Raw genomic sequence first — 16,869 nt, forward strand, 5'->3', positions numbered from 1 at the left:
AGACTGTAGCCTACACATAATGTGCCTGTGGTATGCTGAGTGGTGAGTTCAGAGTCCTTTCAGGGTTTTTTTAAAGTCGTTGGGCTGTAACGTTGTAGATGCTGTATGATCTCACAGTAAAGTTACAGCTCTATGGATTATTTTGTTTTGTTTGTCTTTTTCTTGTTTTTTTGTTTGTTTTGTATCGTGGTAAGAAAATATTAGGCAATAAAACTTCCATCTGCTGTACAGGGAAAACTGCCAGTGCTTAAATGTGACACACTATCTTCTGAGGAGGTTACATATTGTTTTTCTCATCGGTGATAAAACTTATAACATAAGGAAGACTGAAAATGAGCGCTCACACTAATGGGCGGAGCACAGGGGTTCATAACTGCAACTGCCTCCTCCTGCTCCTCCGTGCGTTTGTCAAGACGGCAGCAGATGCGCCGTCCAGCCTGGGTTAAGTCCGCTAAGAAGCTCCTAGTCCAATTACCGGAGGGGAGGCGGAAATCCACGCATGTAGGCTATTAAACCAATTCACTGCTCCTCGCCTCCTGCAATGGATATGAGCGCCGCCGCGGCACACTATGACGACCTGAGACGACAGCCCGCCATCAGCAAACAAGTTGGACCACAAGCGACACAGTATCACCGATGCCGATACGATGCTGGTGTATTTTGAGCACTAGTAGTTACGATTTGTTTTTTTTGCTCACACAATAAGCCTTGATAAGCTCCTGGAGAGCGACTTAAAGGCCTGGACGAGCGTCTGTTGGCGACGACTTTCTTCGGACTGGTTTGTGAAGCCGCGAATATGCAAACACACGCTGATGTGCTGCTTGTCACCGCAAATGTCGGGTCACTCTTTGACAATGTAAGTACACTGCTGAGAGTAACATGGAAACTATACCAGACTGCAACGCTGTCAGAGGATTATGCTTAATGCTTCTAGGGGCTGATAGACAAATGATAGAGAGGGTATGAGAGGCAAGTTTAATGGGCTCCGTTGGTACATCTTGGGGAAATAGATGTTTGAAGTCACCTTGTTACTCTAATTGTAACTTAATGACTGTGGAGTTACTCAGGTTTATCTGTCAGCAAATGTCTCCAGCAAAATATTGACAAATGAGTCTACAGCTAGATCTGTGAACACTATGACACTGAGAACTTAACTGCATAATTAACATGTTTAAAATACCATTGTAAAAAAGCTTAACGGATTTGATAAATATTTTGAAAATATACACTATAGGTCAGATTAAAGTTGTATATACATTGTGTATATTAGAGCATTATGAATAAAATTAAATATCGCGATATTTTTTATTTTTAACCAAATACCTTGATACCAATATTCCGATAATATTGTAGGGATGTTTATTGTTACTTTCACAAAATATTTACACATTAAGATTTGTGATAAATAATCATCATAGACAAATACTAGAATAGTCTGGTGAGTTTAGAAAATTGTATTACCTTACTGTGATGCAGCCTCTAAAACAAGGAAAAGACAACATTTCATGTTTGCCATATCATGATAATACAATATTCAAAATCTGAGACGATTTCTAGTCTCATATAACAATATAAAAATTGCCCAGCCAGACAATGTACACTTTTATAATTATGTTTTGCTGAATTCACTCACTTTTATTTTGTGTTGCTACTACCGCTCTTGGTCAGGATATATTTAAATTTCTTCCTGGTTGAAAAAAAAAAAAAAAAACAGGTTTAAAAATGAAAGTGACTAAATCTGAAAGGCCACAGATTCTAGTGTAATACCAGACCTCACCACCAGCTCGACTTTTTGACTCCTCATTGGAGTCAGTCTGTCTTTCCCCTAACATCCATGGCATCACATTTAGTATTTGTGTTGCATTGTTTCATTGTAGGGATGCATGAAGGACGCCCCTCATATTTAACGTATAAATCAGTCCTACAGAGATTCACGTGGGCCCTCTCCAGGTTTGATTCTCACTATCATCACTATCTTTAAGTATGTTTCACAACTGGCAGCCCAGTATAAAATCACTGGTTGTAATGTTTGGGAATGTTGTATCCTTGTTATATATTTACAGCTCCACTTTCTATAATGATATTCTCATAAAGTTATATAAGCTATTTTTTTAGGCTAGTCTTAGATGTTAAGAGTTAAGTTACTAAGTTAGGTCAGACCACTTTTTTTTTTATAAGAGATTAAAGAGATTTAGACTGTAATTTAACTATTCCAAAGACTTACAGTGGCTTTTTAGTTTTGGACCAAGCTGGGCTGACAAACTTTGCATGGGGGAGGAGGGTTCTCTCTCTCTCTCTCTTTCTCTGACACTCATGGAAATTTGGCTCAGGACCATGTTTCCGGTTGCCAGATCGGGCTCCAATGAAAACATGTTAGATCCCATTGTGGGAGATATGTAAACAGATGAATATCTTCACCGGGGGATTTGAGCTTTTCTACTTACTTAGCCCCCCCCCTCTCTTTTCTATAAACAAACACTCCTAAACATTCACCCAACCTTCAGGATAAGAGCAAAGGCCTTAAGCACATCACAGGATAAATCCTATTGCTTCACAGTACTGACTAGCCGAGTGCCCTGTTAGAGCAGTTCAGCCGGTGAGGCAGTCGACTCTTACAGTAACATTTATGACATATCAAGTAATACAAGTATTCTAGAAATAACTAAAAGTGATGCTGATGATAAAGAATGTTAGAAAAAACATTAGAAAAACACCATAAACTTGTAATTCTTTAATCACCTTGAATACCTGTATTTAATTGCATTATAATAACACTAGAAGCTTGTTGCAATGGGTGGATACTGAGCTCACTGTTGCCTTAATCTTCTTTTTATTTATACAATTAGTGTTAGACAAATGATAGTCTTTTAGAGTCTTAGTTGTTGGAGCAGATAATTGCCAAACACATGTGCTGACACATTTCACTTAACAATTATTCGAACACTTGTAACAACAAACCTGAATCTTTTTCTAGAATCAACAAAATCGGCAAACCATGTCTTGTGTTGTTTTTGGGTTTTTTGCCTCAGTAGCAAAAAACCCAAAAAGACAAGGTTTTGTTGCTGGATTGTGAATCTTAGGTGTTTCACGTTTTCATTGCTGTTCTCATTTTTAATATACTGTATTTGTCTGTCTTGTGCTAAGCAAGCAGAATTGCTTCTGGAGTGTAATTGCTGTCATAACTTCATCTAAAAAAAATAAATAAAAAAAAGCATTCATAGAATAAGAATCAGGGTCGGTGGACAGAGCCAGTGCCATTTCATCAGCAAATACAAAATGTGTTAGTTTCCAGAATTATGCACGAGGTGTCCTTCAGGTCACAATGGCTAAGCTGCAGTCATCCCTGTCACACTGCCATGCAAATACACTATGCAAAGCCATTTCTCAGCTAGTATGAATGCAGCTGGCCTCGCTGAAGCGACTACACTGCGGGGTAAATTCTAGGACGGGTGTGTAAGAAATGACGCAAAGGCTACAACTTAGTTCAAGGGGCAGTTGTGGGTTGTCCTGCTGTGTATGGCCTTTACAAGCCAGCAGGGCCAGTTTTAAAGCCAGAGAGGGTTCTTTATTATGAGAATCAGAGATGCAAAATGCTTAAAATACACACTTTACATACTATACAAGGGGAAATGTTTCTCACATCCTCTGTGTGGATCTGTCCAGTACTTTTTCTTTACACAATTGAGTAGATTGTCATTTTTCAGACTTTATTTCAGATGGCAGGAATAGTTAACTGTTAAACTGAACAAATTAGATGAATCAGTGTCTCACTTTAAGTGTGCAGAATTCAAGACTAGTTTCTTATCTCATTCAAATCCCATCTAGACCTATTTTAATAGATCCAGTGTAAACAGAAGTTGCTGTTCCTTATAGGGAAGTGCCTGCTGAGTTAAGCCTCAGGTTTGTTTGACAGATAGTTGTGTGTAAGGTTTATCTGTCTGCTTCCCTCATATATGTTTTACAGTACAGTCAGCTGTCAAGTGGCCATGCAATATTAAACCTCACCTGCAGGGATAATGAGTGGACAGTGGCCAGATTATGACAGGTGCAGCTACTCTTCACTAAGACTACATCCTGGAACACCTAACCAAAGGAACATACAGGAAAACATTTCCATACAATCCTGATTGTTTGTTTTGACCAGCCCACAGTTAATACTATTTAAGAGTATTTCCTCTCAGTGACTGATGCCTTCCTGAATCCCATTAGAGCTGTTTGTCTGTTTAGATGGCAGTGTCATTTTAATGAAGGAGGCTATAATGTATTTAGCATTAATAAGTAAAAGTATTTTGTTTATTCTATTTGTAAGGAAGTGCATTTAAAACTTGCACATGCCGTTCAGTTGTAGTGAGACTTCACTGTTAAAGCTGCTCCAATCCATATGTATTACTATTGTATCAGCTGACTATGTGTATGTCAAAGGGCCTTCAGTGACAAACCCACAGATAATTATCATCTGCAATTCCCCTCAGCTTTACCGAGATTTTAAGTATATTTCAGCTCATTGTTTTGGTTTTTGTGGCCCACAACGTTACTGTCATGATTGACTCTTATTGGCATCAACTATAGCTGCTACAGGCAGCTGTTTCACTGAATACATTTTTATTTCGTTTGCCTACATTTTATTCGCACACCCGTAAAACAGCATAAAATCCAGATAATCAAAAAGGATGTGACAGCAGAGGAAAGAAGCCACAGGCTTATACAACGGACCTCCCCCAACTTAAATCAGTTATTTAAATCAACTAATAAATGTTGTGTTCCCATAACCCACTAGCAGGTGAATATATGGAGCATATAGAGCTGAAGAGCTAGTTATTATATAATTTGCCAGAAATTTGACTCCAACTGAACGCTAATGTTGCTCACCATCTGCTGGATGGGTAAATATGCAACCATGACAGCTTAATGAGGTGATAATATGTTGGTGTTATGTTTACAGCTTGTTGCACTGCCGCCAGGTGGTTTAATATTTGATTTGAGACCATTGCTTACAGACAGATTTGCATGTCTTTGATTATTTTTCTATTGGTCATTTTATAGGTGGGTGAAATTCAGAATGAATGGTTACAAGAATTGTATAAGGTAAGTTTGGGACTCCTGCATCTTAGACTGATAATTGGTAGTTTAAGAAATTGGTAAAGGATATTATTTCATTATTTGAACCAACAAACACATCTGGTATTCCCACTCATTACTTGCAATGTCACATATTTACCTCTTACATTTGGTGGACAGTCTGATGCCGTTCAGGCACATAAAACTATGTTATGTTGTTGATTCTGGCTCACTTGAATAGGCTGCTGGCATCATTGCACGTCACAACCTAACATACACAACTGCACTTCTCTGGAAAACGGATACTGTGCTGATAACTGATAACAAAGCTAAACTAGGTCCAGCACAGAAATTCAATAACAGAACAACTCCACATGACCTCTAGTGGACAGTTCACTTCATCCTGTAACATACAGAGCCAGTCCTTTTCACTCCTCATTACTCTGTAATGTAAGACCTGTTGGTAGACTGAGACCTGTTTGCTTTGCTTGGTAACAGACTATCCGCAGCTACAAGCCGCAGTTCATCGCCCTGCACCTACAGGAGGTGGGAGGGAAGGACTACATGGTCAACATGGGCCACGCAGAAAAATTCTTCGGGTAGGAATAATGTGTAAATCATGAAGACTTATTCTTACTTCATAATGTGCTTGTTTTACCACAGACTTTGATTTAACTGGTTCATCTGCCAATTGATTAATCATTTTATTGTTTGATTTAGACTGTGAAAATGCCCATGACAATTTCCCAGAACCCTAAGTACACATTTAAATATTTTTTTTCATCCAACTAACGGTCCAACAACCAAACTATATTCATTTTTCATCATTTAAGATTAAGAAAATCAGTAAATATTCATTTTGGCAGCTAAAACCAGTGATGTTTTTGGCCATTATGCATAAAAATATGTAAAATTATTATTGATTAATCATATAAATTATCAATGTCAATTTTCTATTAATCCATCTCCAAAAAAATAAGCTGTTTCGCTTTTTTGTGCTCTGTTGTTATCAGGAGCATTGAGTCCAGTGAGGAAATGAAAGACTTTGACCGGGTCTGCATCTATGTGGACAACCAGTTCCAAGCAGAAGACAGCTTCACGGTAAGAAACATATAAAGTCAGAGTAGTTCCCCGGTCTGTCCACTAGATGGGGCCCTCCTCCATGTTAGTGAAAGGAGATGTTTGGAGGTGCCTCTTGCACTCTGCTGCTGAGTGAAAAGCAGCAGCTTGTGCTGTTGCCGATGATGACTTTATTGAAAGCCAGAGTTTGTAGACCCCAATGGAGCATCAGAAGTGATGTCATTTGTTTTGTCGTAGCCTGTGATATGACAAAGAAAGGGGTCACTCTGAAGCCTTTACCATTAGCTTGTATTTTCAGGTCATATCAGAGAATGTTAGGAGGTCCCGTATGAGAAAATGAGGTCCTGTTATGCATATACAGCACATATGGCGTTGCTCTCTTGGCTTTGCTTGTGCTTCTTTATTCTATTTGACATCTTGTTGGATGATTGTTAAAAAATGTTGCATTTGTAATTAGATTAAATAAAAGTTTTATTACCCCTAGAAGATATAAAATGGCAGTGATGAAATTTGCTTAAGAACATGAAAGATGTCATCAAATTTCAGTGTTAGATCATTATTATTATTATTTTATTTTCAGTTAAAGATTTTATCAAGACATGTTTTAAGGATAAGTGTATTGGGCCTTATTCACTAATATATGTGTATAAATATGTTCTTACTCTGTGCACAAAATAGTGCACATGCAAAATTACCATTGCATTCATGACACATGTGGACTGGCCATTTTAGTTCTTACCACCGTGAGTATGTTAGTGAATCAGAGTCATTTTAAATTGACAGATTGGAGTGGTGCAGCAGTGGAGAAAGCTGTCACTCATTACAAAGAAGGCTATGATGGTTAAAATGTAGAAAACCTTTACTGCTAGTGAGAAGCCAAAAAAGGCAGATTTGACTATTAAACATGTCATTGGCAAAACAGTTTGGAGCCCGATTGTGAATCCTGTATAATCCTGTATTGCACCACTACCATGCAGTACATCTGTAACAAAATAAAAAGTGTGTAAATCTGTAGATCTGTGGAATTGATTTAAATAAATCTCTACTATTGCGCCAGGGGGGCATCGTGTTTTGTCTCTGTGCATAACAGGCCGTGATGCACTGAAAGCAGAGCGCCGCTCCCTGTGCTTCTACTGACCTGTCAGGCTGTGAGAACAATGAACTGGCTGCCGGTGAACCAACTGAATTTATCACGGCCAAATCTGAGAGAAAAATTGATCGACGGCACATTCCATTATGGAAATCCTGATGTATAAGTTATTGTAATCAAAAAGAAGGGACGGGATCATTTTAATTTCTAATAATTTCATTACAATAATGATGATTAATGAATTAGAACATCTTAGCTATTAATTAAATAATTAGTAAATCAATTCTGTATCATTAGCAATTTTAACAATTTTAAATGTTAAAATAATTGTGATTTTAATATGCTTGCTACATTAAATCAATATTGACTAAGTCATTTTTTAAGACTATGATGCTGAGGATTTGTGCATACTGATGGTCTGAGGCAGTTCTAAATTAGCTCATAGAGTAAGAACAAATTCAGGTAAGAACATACTGATGAATCCTGGACTTAAAACATTCGCACACACAGTTTAAGCACAGATGTGTGTACACACTGTTTGTGAATGAGGCCCAATGAATATTGGTTACCATGGGATGTTTTGATAAAACTTTTTTTTATGTGTAGTTGAACGTTTTTTTATTCCTGATAAAACCAAGAACTGGAAATATTAGACTAACTAGAAGATTCTGTATTTATTTGTGTTTATGTTTAGAGTTTCATATATCAAGGCTCACTGCACCATGTCAGACATGTGCAAAACTACAGCTTTATGTAAGTGACATACATCTCAAAGGAGCAGTGTGAAACAGAGTTGTAGTAGCTACATAGTGTAAGCACAGACAGAAGACAGGTTAGTTCAGTCACTGCTGCTATCTTCATCTCTTTTTACCATATATCATTTAACCTGGAGTCTGATTCTGTAGCTGAAGTCTGAGCTTCAAGCAGTTAGAGAGTACCATGACTGAGCTGCTAGGTGGCTGGCCGCCTCATGGGCGCAACCTCAATCTCCACACCTATTGTGAAAGCCATCTCTGGCTTCCAACTTGTTTTTTAGTAACCTCGCACAGAACAAGCAAGTCTTCAGTTTCTTTCCTGAGCTGGCTGTAGAGAGCATGGCTCTTTTGGCAGAAATACTCTTTGTTACTAGAAACTGCATCATTTACTTTGGATTTGAATTGCTCAACTTGAATAGTGCATTCAAAACTGAATTTCGGTCACATAGTTTGAATTTGCATTGTTTAACATGAGTAATTGCTTTGAAAAACTGAAACTCAATAGCATAATTTGAAATGAAATGTATTACTTTGGAACTAAATTCCAATAAACTTGAAGCTGTATGTAATATTATGAAATTGAATTCAGTTGTTCTCTTTTTACTTCCACATTCACTTCTCACAGTTTGAATTCAGTTCTTGCCCATATTGCTCAAACAATGGGTTTGTCAGCATGATTATTTCTGAAATTCTGCCCCCTCCAGTTGATGGAAGTGGCTGGATATTTCTTAAACTATTAACCCTTACTCCTCCCAGGTGATACGCTCACACTGGCCGCCTGACAGTAGGGGTCAATGGCCGCATCTGTAGACTGAGGTGTGTGAAGTAAAAAGGAGAAAGTCAATGGCCAGGTGTAGGGTAGACAGGGCAAAGTCAATACATTTAACTCTAGATTAAAACTATTGATCCCAGCCCATTTGTGCACGATAAATAAACTGTGAAGTGGGGGTTGGAGGACAGCTGGGTCTAAGTTTCCCCTGCGCTTGAGTGTTCGCACCCTCCACTCTTTGCCCTGAGAGGGTTGCAGGCCCCCCCCCCCCCCCCCCCTCTTCCTTCTCCACACCATGCCTCATTCTCATTTCATCTGTGCCACCTGCATTGATTTTCAATTTGTTTCCCCTTGGCTGTGGATCATCAGTTATATGGCCAAGAGAGAGTTTGGGGGGTTCTCCTTTCACAGAGGCTGCAGAAGTAGAGGGGGCAGACTTGCATGCATTTTCAGTACAAATGGTGTTTTGATAAAAAATCACTTGTAAGTCAATATTTTTTTATTAAACTGTGCACAAACCTGATTGATGAAGATAGGTGTTTGGCAGAGTATGTGGAGGGGAATGTGGAGGAGAATGTGTATCTGTGTTTGTGTGTTTGTGCATGTGTACTTTCAATTACTGTTTCAACATAATCCAGGCCAAATGCAGATCAGAGCTCCTAGGGTAATTATTATTGCAACGTCCTTTAATCTAGTGCAAGAAAGATCTATTTATTTTTTTGCTCTAATTGTGAACTGTTTTCAATGTTGCTCCTTTTGTAGAAAGATTTCTTTCAGTCAGCTTTTAGTTTTTTAAACAATATGTTCAGACTTCAAATGATTGCCAGTCCGTGCTCTAACCGTAGTTTGGGCAAGTTAGTCACTAATTGTCGTTTGGTGGAGCCAACGATGGAGACACTTCCATTTTATTAAATGAGGATGACTTTGGCACTGAAGATAAATGATCTCTTCAGGGAGAGATCTCTCATGCTCCGGCTGCATGAAGATGGGGGGTGTGTGGGGGGTGCGTCACGCCCTGAGCCCTCTAAACGCTGGCTGAGCGCTGGCTGATTTTTCTTCAGCCCCCAGTCACAGCGGCAGCTTTGGCAGACAGACAGCAGGCCTACTGCTTAATACCTTTTAAATTGTTTTAATTTTCTGTCTTTATTGATCTCTCAGGGCATGATTAATCAGATCAGTGGAGCAGGCAGTTAGTACATTAAAAATTGTCAGCCCATGTCAGGGATGATTGGGTGCTGAAGTGTGTGCACGAGGAGCAGTACGTGGAGGTGTTGTGCACTCGTATCTACACTATGTGCATCTCCGTTCTTTAAAGTTTCATGCGTCTCCGGGAGAGCAACAATATACTGTGTCTTACTGTATCGTTCAATACAAGCCTCACAATTCAGCTCACATGATGGGGAAAAGAACAATTCAATTCATCATCTTGGTGATTTCTGCTGTTTTTGTCACCGCAGTCAGTGGTGTTTGGTTTTTTTTTGTGACTGCTGTTTTATGATACAAGCTGCTGAAAAAGGGTCAAACACTGACCTTCAGGGTTACATTGCCAAGCTGCAGTTATACTTTTATAGAGGTTAAAATTGAAACATTTAAAATAATTTCTGATGTCTTTTAAATCGTACTTTAAATTATATTTGTTGAACCAAACGTTTCAAAATGAGTTTTTTAGGTGATTTTCGTGTGTTTTTTGCAGCAGGTGTCTGAAACTACATGTGTCTGCAACAACATTAAAAGTGTGATTTCAGTATGAATTTCTTAGATCCTTAATACAATTGCAAATTCCCTTTTTTATGTATGTTGTATCAAAAATTGTAAAAATGTCTGATCTTTTTTTTTTTTTCTCTACAGGCTTTGGGGAGCATATACTTCATCCACAAGACACTGAAAAACATCTGCCAGTATGATTTCAATGGTGAAAACTTTCTTCTTACTGTGTTATTTGTCAGTGTGTGATGGATTTATATTGCGTTTTTTAAAACTCAAAGTAAACCACTCCCCTTGCATTCTGTACTGTTTTGGTAACAGCTCATACCATCAATGGAGTAAGAGCAATGTTGTATATGATTGGCAAAAATCTTTTTTTTAATACCAGGAATCGCAGGACATTTCTGTACTCATAATGATAGTTTGATGGCCACCCCTCCTAGCCACATATTTGCAAAGAACCTGAATTTAAAGTGGAGTTGTTATTTTCCTACTGCATAGTCCAGTCACGTTAGGGGTGAAAAAGCTCCTCGGAAAAGCTTATGGAAGAACCATAAACATCCCGGAGCTGCCACTCGCTGTGTGGTCCAAACCGATTGTTGTTCACCAAACATCGTCTAATGGCTCGCTTATAGATCCTCTCATCACATATGCCGCTCTGATGAGGTTAACACCAGTTTATTGATTGCTGTTTGCATGTTTTCTCACTCTTTTACATTTCACGCTTCCCCCTCCCTCTCTCTCCCTCTCTCTCTCTCTCTCTCTTTCCCTGCCTCGTTTACTCTCTGCCCCTCACAGTTAAGGATTTTAAAGCAGTGTCCGGGAAGAACAAGTACGTGGGCTCTCTGAACGGGGTCACCACTGTGGAAAAAGAAAAATTCCCAAAGAATTTCTGGCCCGATGTGAGTATGTATGCATGAGTGTGCATCTGTGTATGCCTGCATTTGTATGCGTGTGTGTGTGCAGGTGTCGAGAGGGTTACGTGTGGGCCAAAGGGAGATGTTGGGACAAATGAGTCTACTGGGGTAGTAGCGGCTGTCTGCCTGCTCTGACAGGGAGATGAGATAAATTATGTGAAAGAATCAATAATTATCAGTTTGGCCCTTCAAAGACACGTCTCACTGCTGTTTAGTGACTCACTCTAATTTATCTGTGTTGCAGTTCAAGTGGTCCAGAAAGGGCTTTATGAGGACTCGCTGGATCATACACAACCAGTACGTACTGTATCCTTACCTTGATAAACCAGTCAGGGGTGGACTATAAATCTAGCACCTATTGAAAATGCTGTCCTGTTAACACACACTTGTAGAACAAAACTGGCACCCTTGTAATAAAATATGTTACCATTATATATTAAGCCAGTCTTTTCATCTATGACAGGTCTCTAGTAAAAGCACCACAACAGGGCCCTAAGTCAGTAGCTAGACTTGTGTTGTATTAACTCTCAGATGTGCTTTGCTTTGGATAAAATCATCTTATAAATTTAAAGTGTCTATAATCAATATATTTATGTTAACAATGGTTCACATGTCTACTTGTTATATGTATGTAATATGTATGAAAGGGGTCACTCATTGTGATGCCCCAACAGAGAATCATCACCAAATTCTTTGGTTTAGCTCAGTTTTTTAGCATCTTTTAGCTCATTGTTTTGTTCTTGTAGTAAAAACATTTAGCTGTGAACGAGTCAGTTATATTTCTCAGGAGTTGTTGGAGACAAGAAACAGAGCTAAACGGATGATATACAGTGCATTTTTCCACTGCGTGCAAGAGACCAAAATCAGTGAACATACGTTGAAACACAAAACCTAACTCTAAAAATATAGGATTTCATCTGTAAACATCTGGACATTTGGTGGCCACTTGTAATACCTGAGAGTTTTCAGAGTTGGAGTTTTTCAAGCTCTCACCATATCCAGAAACAATTACTCACTGCTGCTGCCGGGGCTCAAACTCACACCGTCTGACATATTCTCCATCAGCGAAGTCACTATTTGCTCCTCTGTATTGTTCATTTCGGACATTTTTACAAAACCTGGAAATTGTTTATTTTAGTTGACACAGGACATAAGCAGAATTTTAATACAATTTCCTTTAATTAGCAAAATAGTTATATTTCAGTGTACATTTTGAATCACCTGAAAGTGAGCTGAGCGTAGCCCTGAAAAGAACCAGGATAAATCACACAGAGCTGCTGCAATGTCTCAAAGTTAGCAAACAGCCTGTGTTTTCTGCTCTGCAGTCGCTATTTGTTTTGCTGTGTTGCTACCTGGGGGTTATAACAAAAGGAGCCCAGAATTTGTGTGCCACAAGATCATGCTGTAAGTCAACACAGCTCGTTTGTTGGATGCACATTAATTGTTTTCCAGTGACAGCCAGAGAAAAGGAGTGAGTGCTTGGCACAGAAGACAAATGTGCTTGTTTGTGGAGCATTAACAGAAGCACACTCACTGATAAGAAAGCTCCTCATAAGTGACACACATATATACACACACACACACACACACCTACCTATCAGATGTCAGGCTTTGTTATCAGATAGTTTCCTATTTTTTCCTCCATCTGCCACATGTCACCATATTTTGTGACTGTGTGTGTGTTTTCTTCACAGAGGACTGGACCTGGTCAATGTCCACCTGTTCCATGATGCCTCCAACCTCATTGCCTGCAACTCCAGTCCTTCCATTTACTCAGCTAACCGCAAAAACGCTCTCAGATATGTCATCAACAGGTCAGATTTGCAGCTGCTGCAAAAGTACAAGATCACAGCAAAAATGCACCAAGTTATAACTGAAAAGGAATATTTGAGACTCTCTGCTTGATCCAATGACCTCAGTGAATGCAGTATGTGTCTCACAGTGTCCTGGCTAATATCAGCAGCTATCATACAGCCTTACCCATCATGTAAACAGGATGTTCCACCAATTTACTCTGACCATTAAAAAAATCAATTCAAAATATTACAATATTTATGCAAGTCTGTACACACTTAAATTAATGTTTTAAAAGTAGAAAAGAACACAAGAATCTGTGTTGTTTCCTTTTAGGATATCAGACAGTCGCTACACTCCTCTGCCTTTCTTCCTGTTTGGAGATTTCAACTTCCGTTTGGACACACTAAGTCTGGTCCAGGTAGGGTTTCACTTTTGTTGCCCCTGAAGCTCGTCTAAGAAGGATGTGTATCCGTCCCCCACTGCATGTGTTTGATCCTTCCCTGTCTTTGTGTTTGTGTGAGCAGCATCTGTCCACCTCGGCAGATGTGCAGACAGTGAAGAAGGACAGCAGTAACGAAGTGGAGAAAATCATCTGCGAGGAAAAAGACAATGACCACCAGGTGATTACAACTGTCCATTCAGACAAAAACTGATGCTTTGTTCATGGTGCTGCTTTCACTGTACCTGCCATTCATCTCACCCACAGGTGCTTCTGCAAATTGAGGAGAAGATCTTTGTCTATGTGCACCAGGCGGTTTTTAGGGAGGACAACGGAAAAGCAGTGAGAGCACAATCTCAACTCTTACCCACACTGTTCAAATCAGCACAGTCTCTCAGAAACACTTTGCTGTGACTTAAACCCACAATACGTCAGGCTGCTTAGCAACAATCTGACATGTCTTCACAGATTTTAGATTAGATCCTAACAGCGGAAATAAAGTCCTACAAATGACAGTACAGTAAACACAAAAGCCTGGAGGTAAACAAAACTGCGATAACTGCGACAGCGAGCTGTGTGTTCACCCTGGCTGAAGTTATAGACTCTCACATCATGATTTATTTTCAAATGTGCTGAGATTTCCTGCGGAGCTAATCAAGAATTGCTTCTATTCCACAGCTTTTGAAATATGATAAGGAAGTCACAGCCTTTCATGATGTTATTAGAGAAGAGGAAATCAAGTTTCCACCCAGGTAAGATTTGTGAATGAGCTACGTATTGCAAACATGCCCCCAAACTCTGATCTTATCCTTTATTTTCACTTTTTTATGTTTGTTGTCTCTCAGCTACCCCTACAGTGAAGAGTACACTAAACCAACCCAGTACATGAACACTCGCTGTCCTGCCTGGTGTGATCGTATTCTTATGTCACACACCACCCAAGAATACATCCACAATGTAAATCAGTATTTACTTGCATTATGTTTTCTGTGTGCATGTTTTCTGTATATATGGTGGTAATAGCTAATTGAGATTATGTTTGAACCACAAAAAGATGACAGAATGTCCAACACAATGTGATCTTCAAAACAAAGTACTAAACACTTTTTTCTAGCAGAAGATGTATATACAGACTGAGTTTAGTGCAGCATTGCAAATTCACTCACAGCAGGTTATTTTTGTCTATAAAATGTCAAAAAATGGTGAAACATGTCAATCACTGTCTCCCAACGCCCAAGGTAACATCCTCAAATATCTTTTGTCCCAACCAACAGTCCACAACCCAAAGATATTTAGTTTCCTATCATAGGGACTAACTAAACCAGAAAATATTCACATTTAAGAAGCTAGAATCAGAGAATTTGGATGTTTTTCTCTTAAAAAAGATCTATAAAACAATTAATTGATTATAAAAAATAGTTGGCAAGTTATTTTCTGTCTGTTGACTAATCATCACAGCTCTAGTTCAAACACTGCAGTTTAGTAGAAGATCAGGTAAATGTTTCCTTTCGACTGGCCAAACACTCAATAATGTTAGTCAGTATCAAAGTATTTACTAGCTAGTAAAACGTATTATCTACTATTAGCCGCACAATGTTGAATGTTTTTTTCGAAGCATAAATTACATGTCAAAAAACAACAATGTCAGCTTTAATGTTAAGTGTCACACTGTGATTGCTGCAACATCTTGTCCAAATGATGTAGAAGATTACTTTTCTTTTCAGAGCGATGATGATGAGAAGAGCATTGTTTACAACACAGTGGGTCCAAATGTCTGTATGGGAGATCATAAGGTAACAGTTTATTACCACGGATGTTGTAAAGGCAAACAAATCATCCATCCAGAGTAACTCAGGTGTTTTCTTGTGTTTTTCTCACAGCCGGTTTTCTTGTTCTTCGCACTGAAGACAAACGACCATTGACTTGGATCCGTCTCAATGGTGAGAGTATATGCCAGTGAGCGTGCGCCTATATTGCACAGCATGTGGAAGTGTCTGTATGTAGTGATTCCAGAGGGAGGGGGTCAGTGTGTGAGAGCGATCACAGTAATCTTGTTCAGGTCCCCAGAGAGCCATAACCCAAGCTGGCCCAGTGGAGTCGGGATATGAACTAAGATGAAGTGCCTGCGGGACACAAGCGCTCCTTTGTGTCCAGTGTAGTTGGACCACAGGCGATCAGCACCTTTCACTGATCTATGTCTATTGAATCCTCTCCACTGTCACTGTGGCTTAACACTTAGTGCATCGCTCGCCCACTTTTTTCATTAATTACCACGTGGATGGTCGGCCAGAGACAAATACATTCTTCCGGACAGGATATTGGCATTTTTACGGCCATGATTTTGTTTTGCTGCCGCTTCAATTTATTTTTTTTAAGGATGAACTGCCTTTTCATGACAGTCCTTCTTTAGAGGGCTACAAAATGATGAGATCCGCACATTGAAGGGACTTAAAAGGTGTTACAGCCGACCTGCTTTTGCCTTTGTGTTTGACATTTTGAGACACAGAACAAATTAATTTCAATACATCAGTTACTTGTTATTTCTGAGGCTATATTTCAGCTGCAAGGGAAGCATCTTGCATGATATATACAATGCATTGTACAGAGCACATTCACATCTTAAAGGAGTTGCAGACAGATGAATTCACGATCGCATGGGTTCGGTTTGCCACATTTCTAAAGGGCGGAGTTCTTGTGTGCTTTGAATGGTTTCCAGTGGCCTATGACTTGATATTAATAATGTCAAATAATAGGCCAGACTTTATAAGCAAGGTATCGTGTCCCCACCCACCATATCTGCAATGTGATCAGCTCAGTGAGACAAGAATAATTTCCATACTTGAATAGAGTCTTACGTCTTTGTGTGTGTTTGTGCAGGTCTAACAGCACCATCCTCAGAGCTCTGCAACAGTATCAGTACCAGCATGATGGTTACCTCCCACAACCCACCCGTCAGTAAGCCGCTGGGCTCGACTCAGCTCGTCCCCGTTAGGAACGCACCGTCCTCACATCATCTGCAGCTCAGGTGACTCCAGCACAGATTCATCAGCAGCTGTCATTTACAGATTCTTCTCACTCGTCGATCCTAAAGTCCCCTGACCTGAAAGCTCCAAATTTTCCTGCCTGCAGCCGTGGAGATTGTTTTTTGAATGGGACAAAAATGAAGATGAAAAGACTCCAGTGTGAGTCCTTTACACGGAAGCGTGCAAGCATATGCAAAACATGGTTACATTTTGATTTTTTAAAAGTATCAGACTAAC

The 16,869-nt window shown here is 39.4% G+C and overlaps 1 protein-coding gene across 1 annotated transcript; it reads left to right on the top strand.

Moving 5' to 3' along the window:
- Nucleotides 1-492: 492 nt before the first annotated feature.
- inpp5l (inositol polyphosphate-5-phosphatase L) lies at nucleotides 493-16,869 on the top strand. Its single transcript, XM_062417690.1, has 16 exons — nucleotides 493-856; nucleotides 5,044-5,085; nucleotides 5,557-5,657; nucleotides 6,072-6,159; nucleotides 10,601-10,664; nucleotides 11,255-11,358; nucleotides 11,618-11,670; nucleotides 13,068-13,187; nucleotides 13,504-13,588; nucleotides 13,695-13,790; nucleotides 13,877-13,951; nucleotides 14,288-14,361; nucleotides 14,455-14,566; nucleotides 15,334-15,402; nucleotides 15,490-15,549; nucleotides 16,487-16,869. Exons 1-15 carry the CDS (start codon nucleotides 797-799, stop codon nucleotides 15,529-15,531), a joined length of 1,185 nt encoding a protein of 394 aa, XP_062273674.1. The 5' UTR covers nucleotides 493-796; the 3' UTR covers nucleotides 15,532-15,549; nucleotides 16,487-16,869.

Source organism: Scomber scombrus, chromosome 4 (genome assembly GCF_963691925.1).
Source record: "Scomber scombrus chromosome 4, fScoSco1.1, whole genome shotgun sequence".
NCBI lineage: Eukaryota > Metazoa > Chordata > Actinopteri > Scombriformes > Scombridae > Scomber > Scomber scombrus.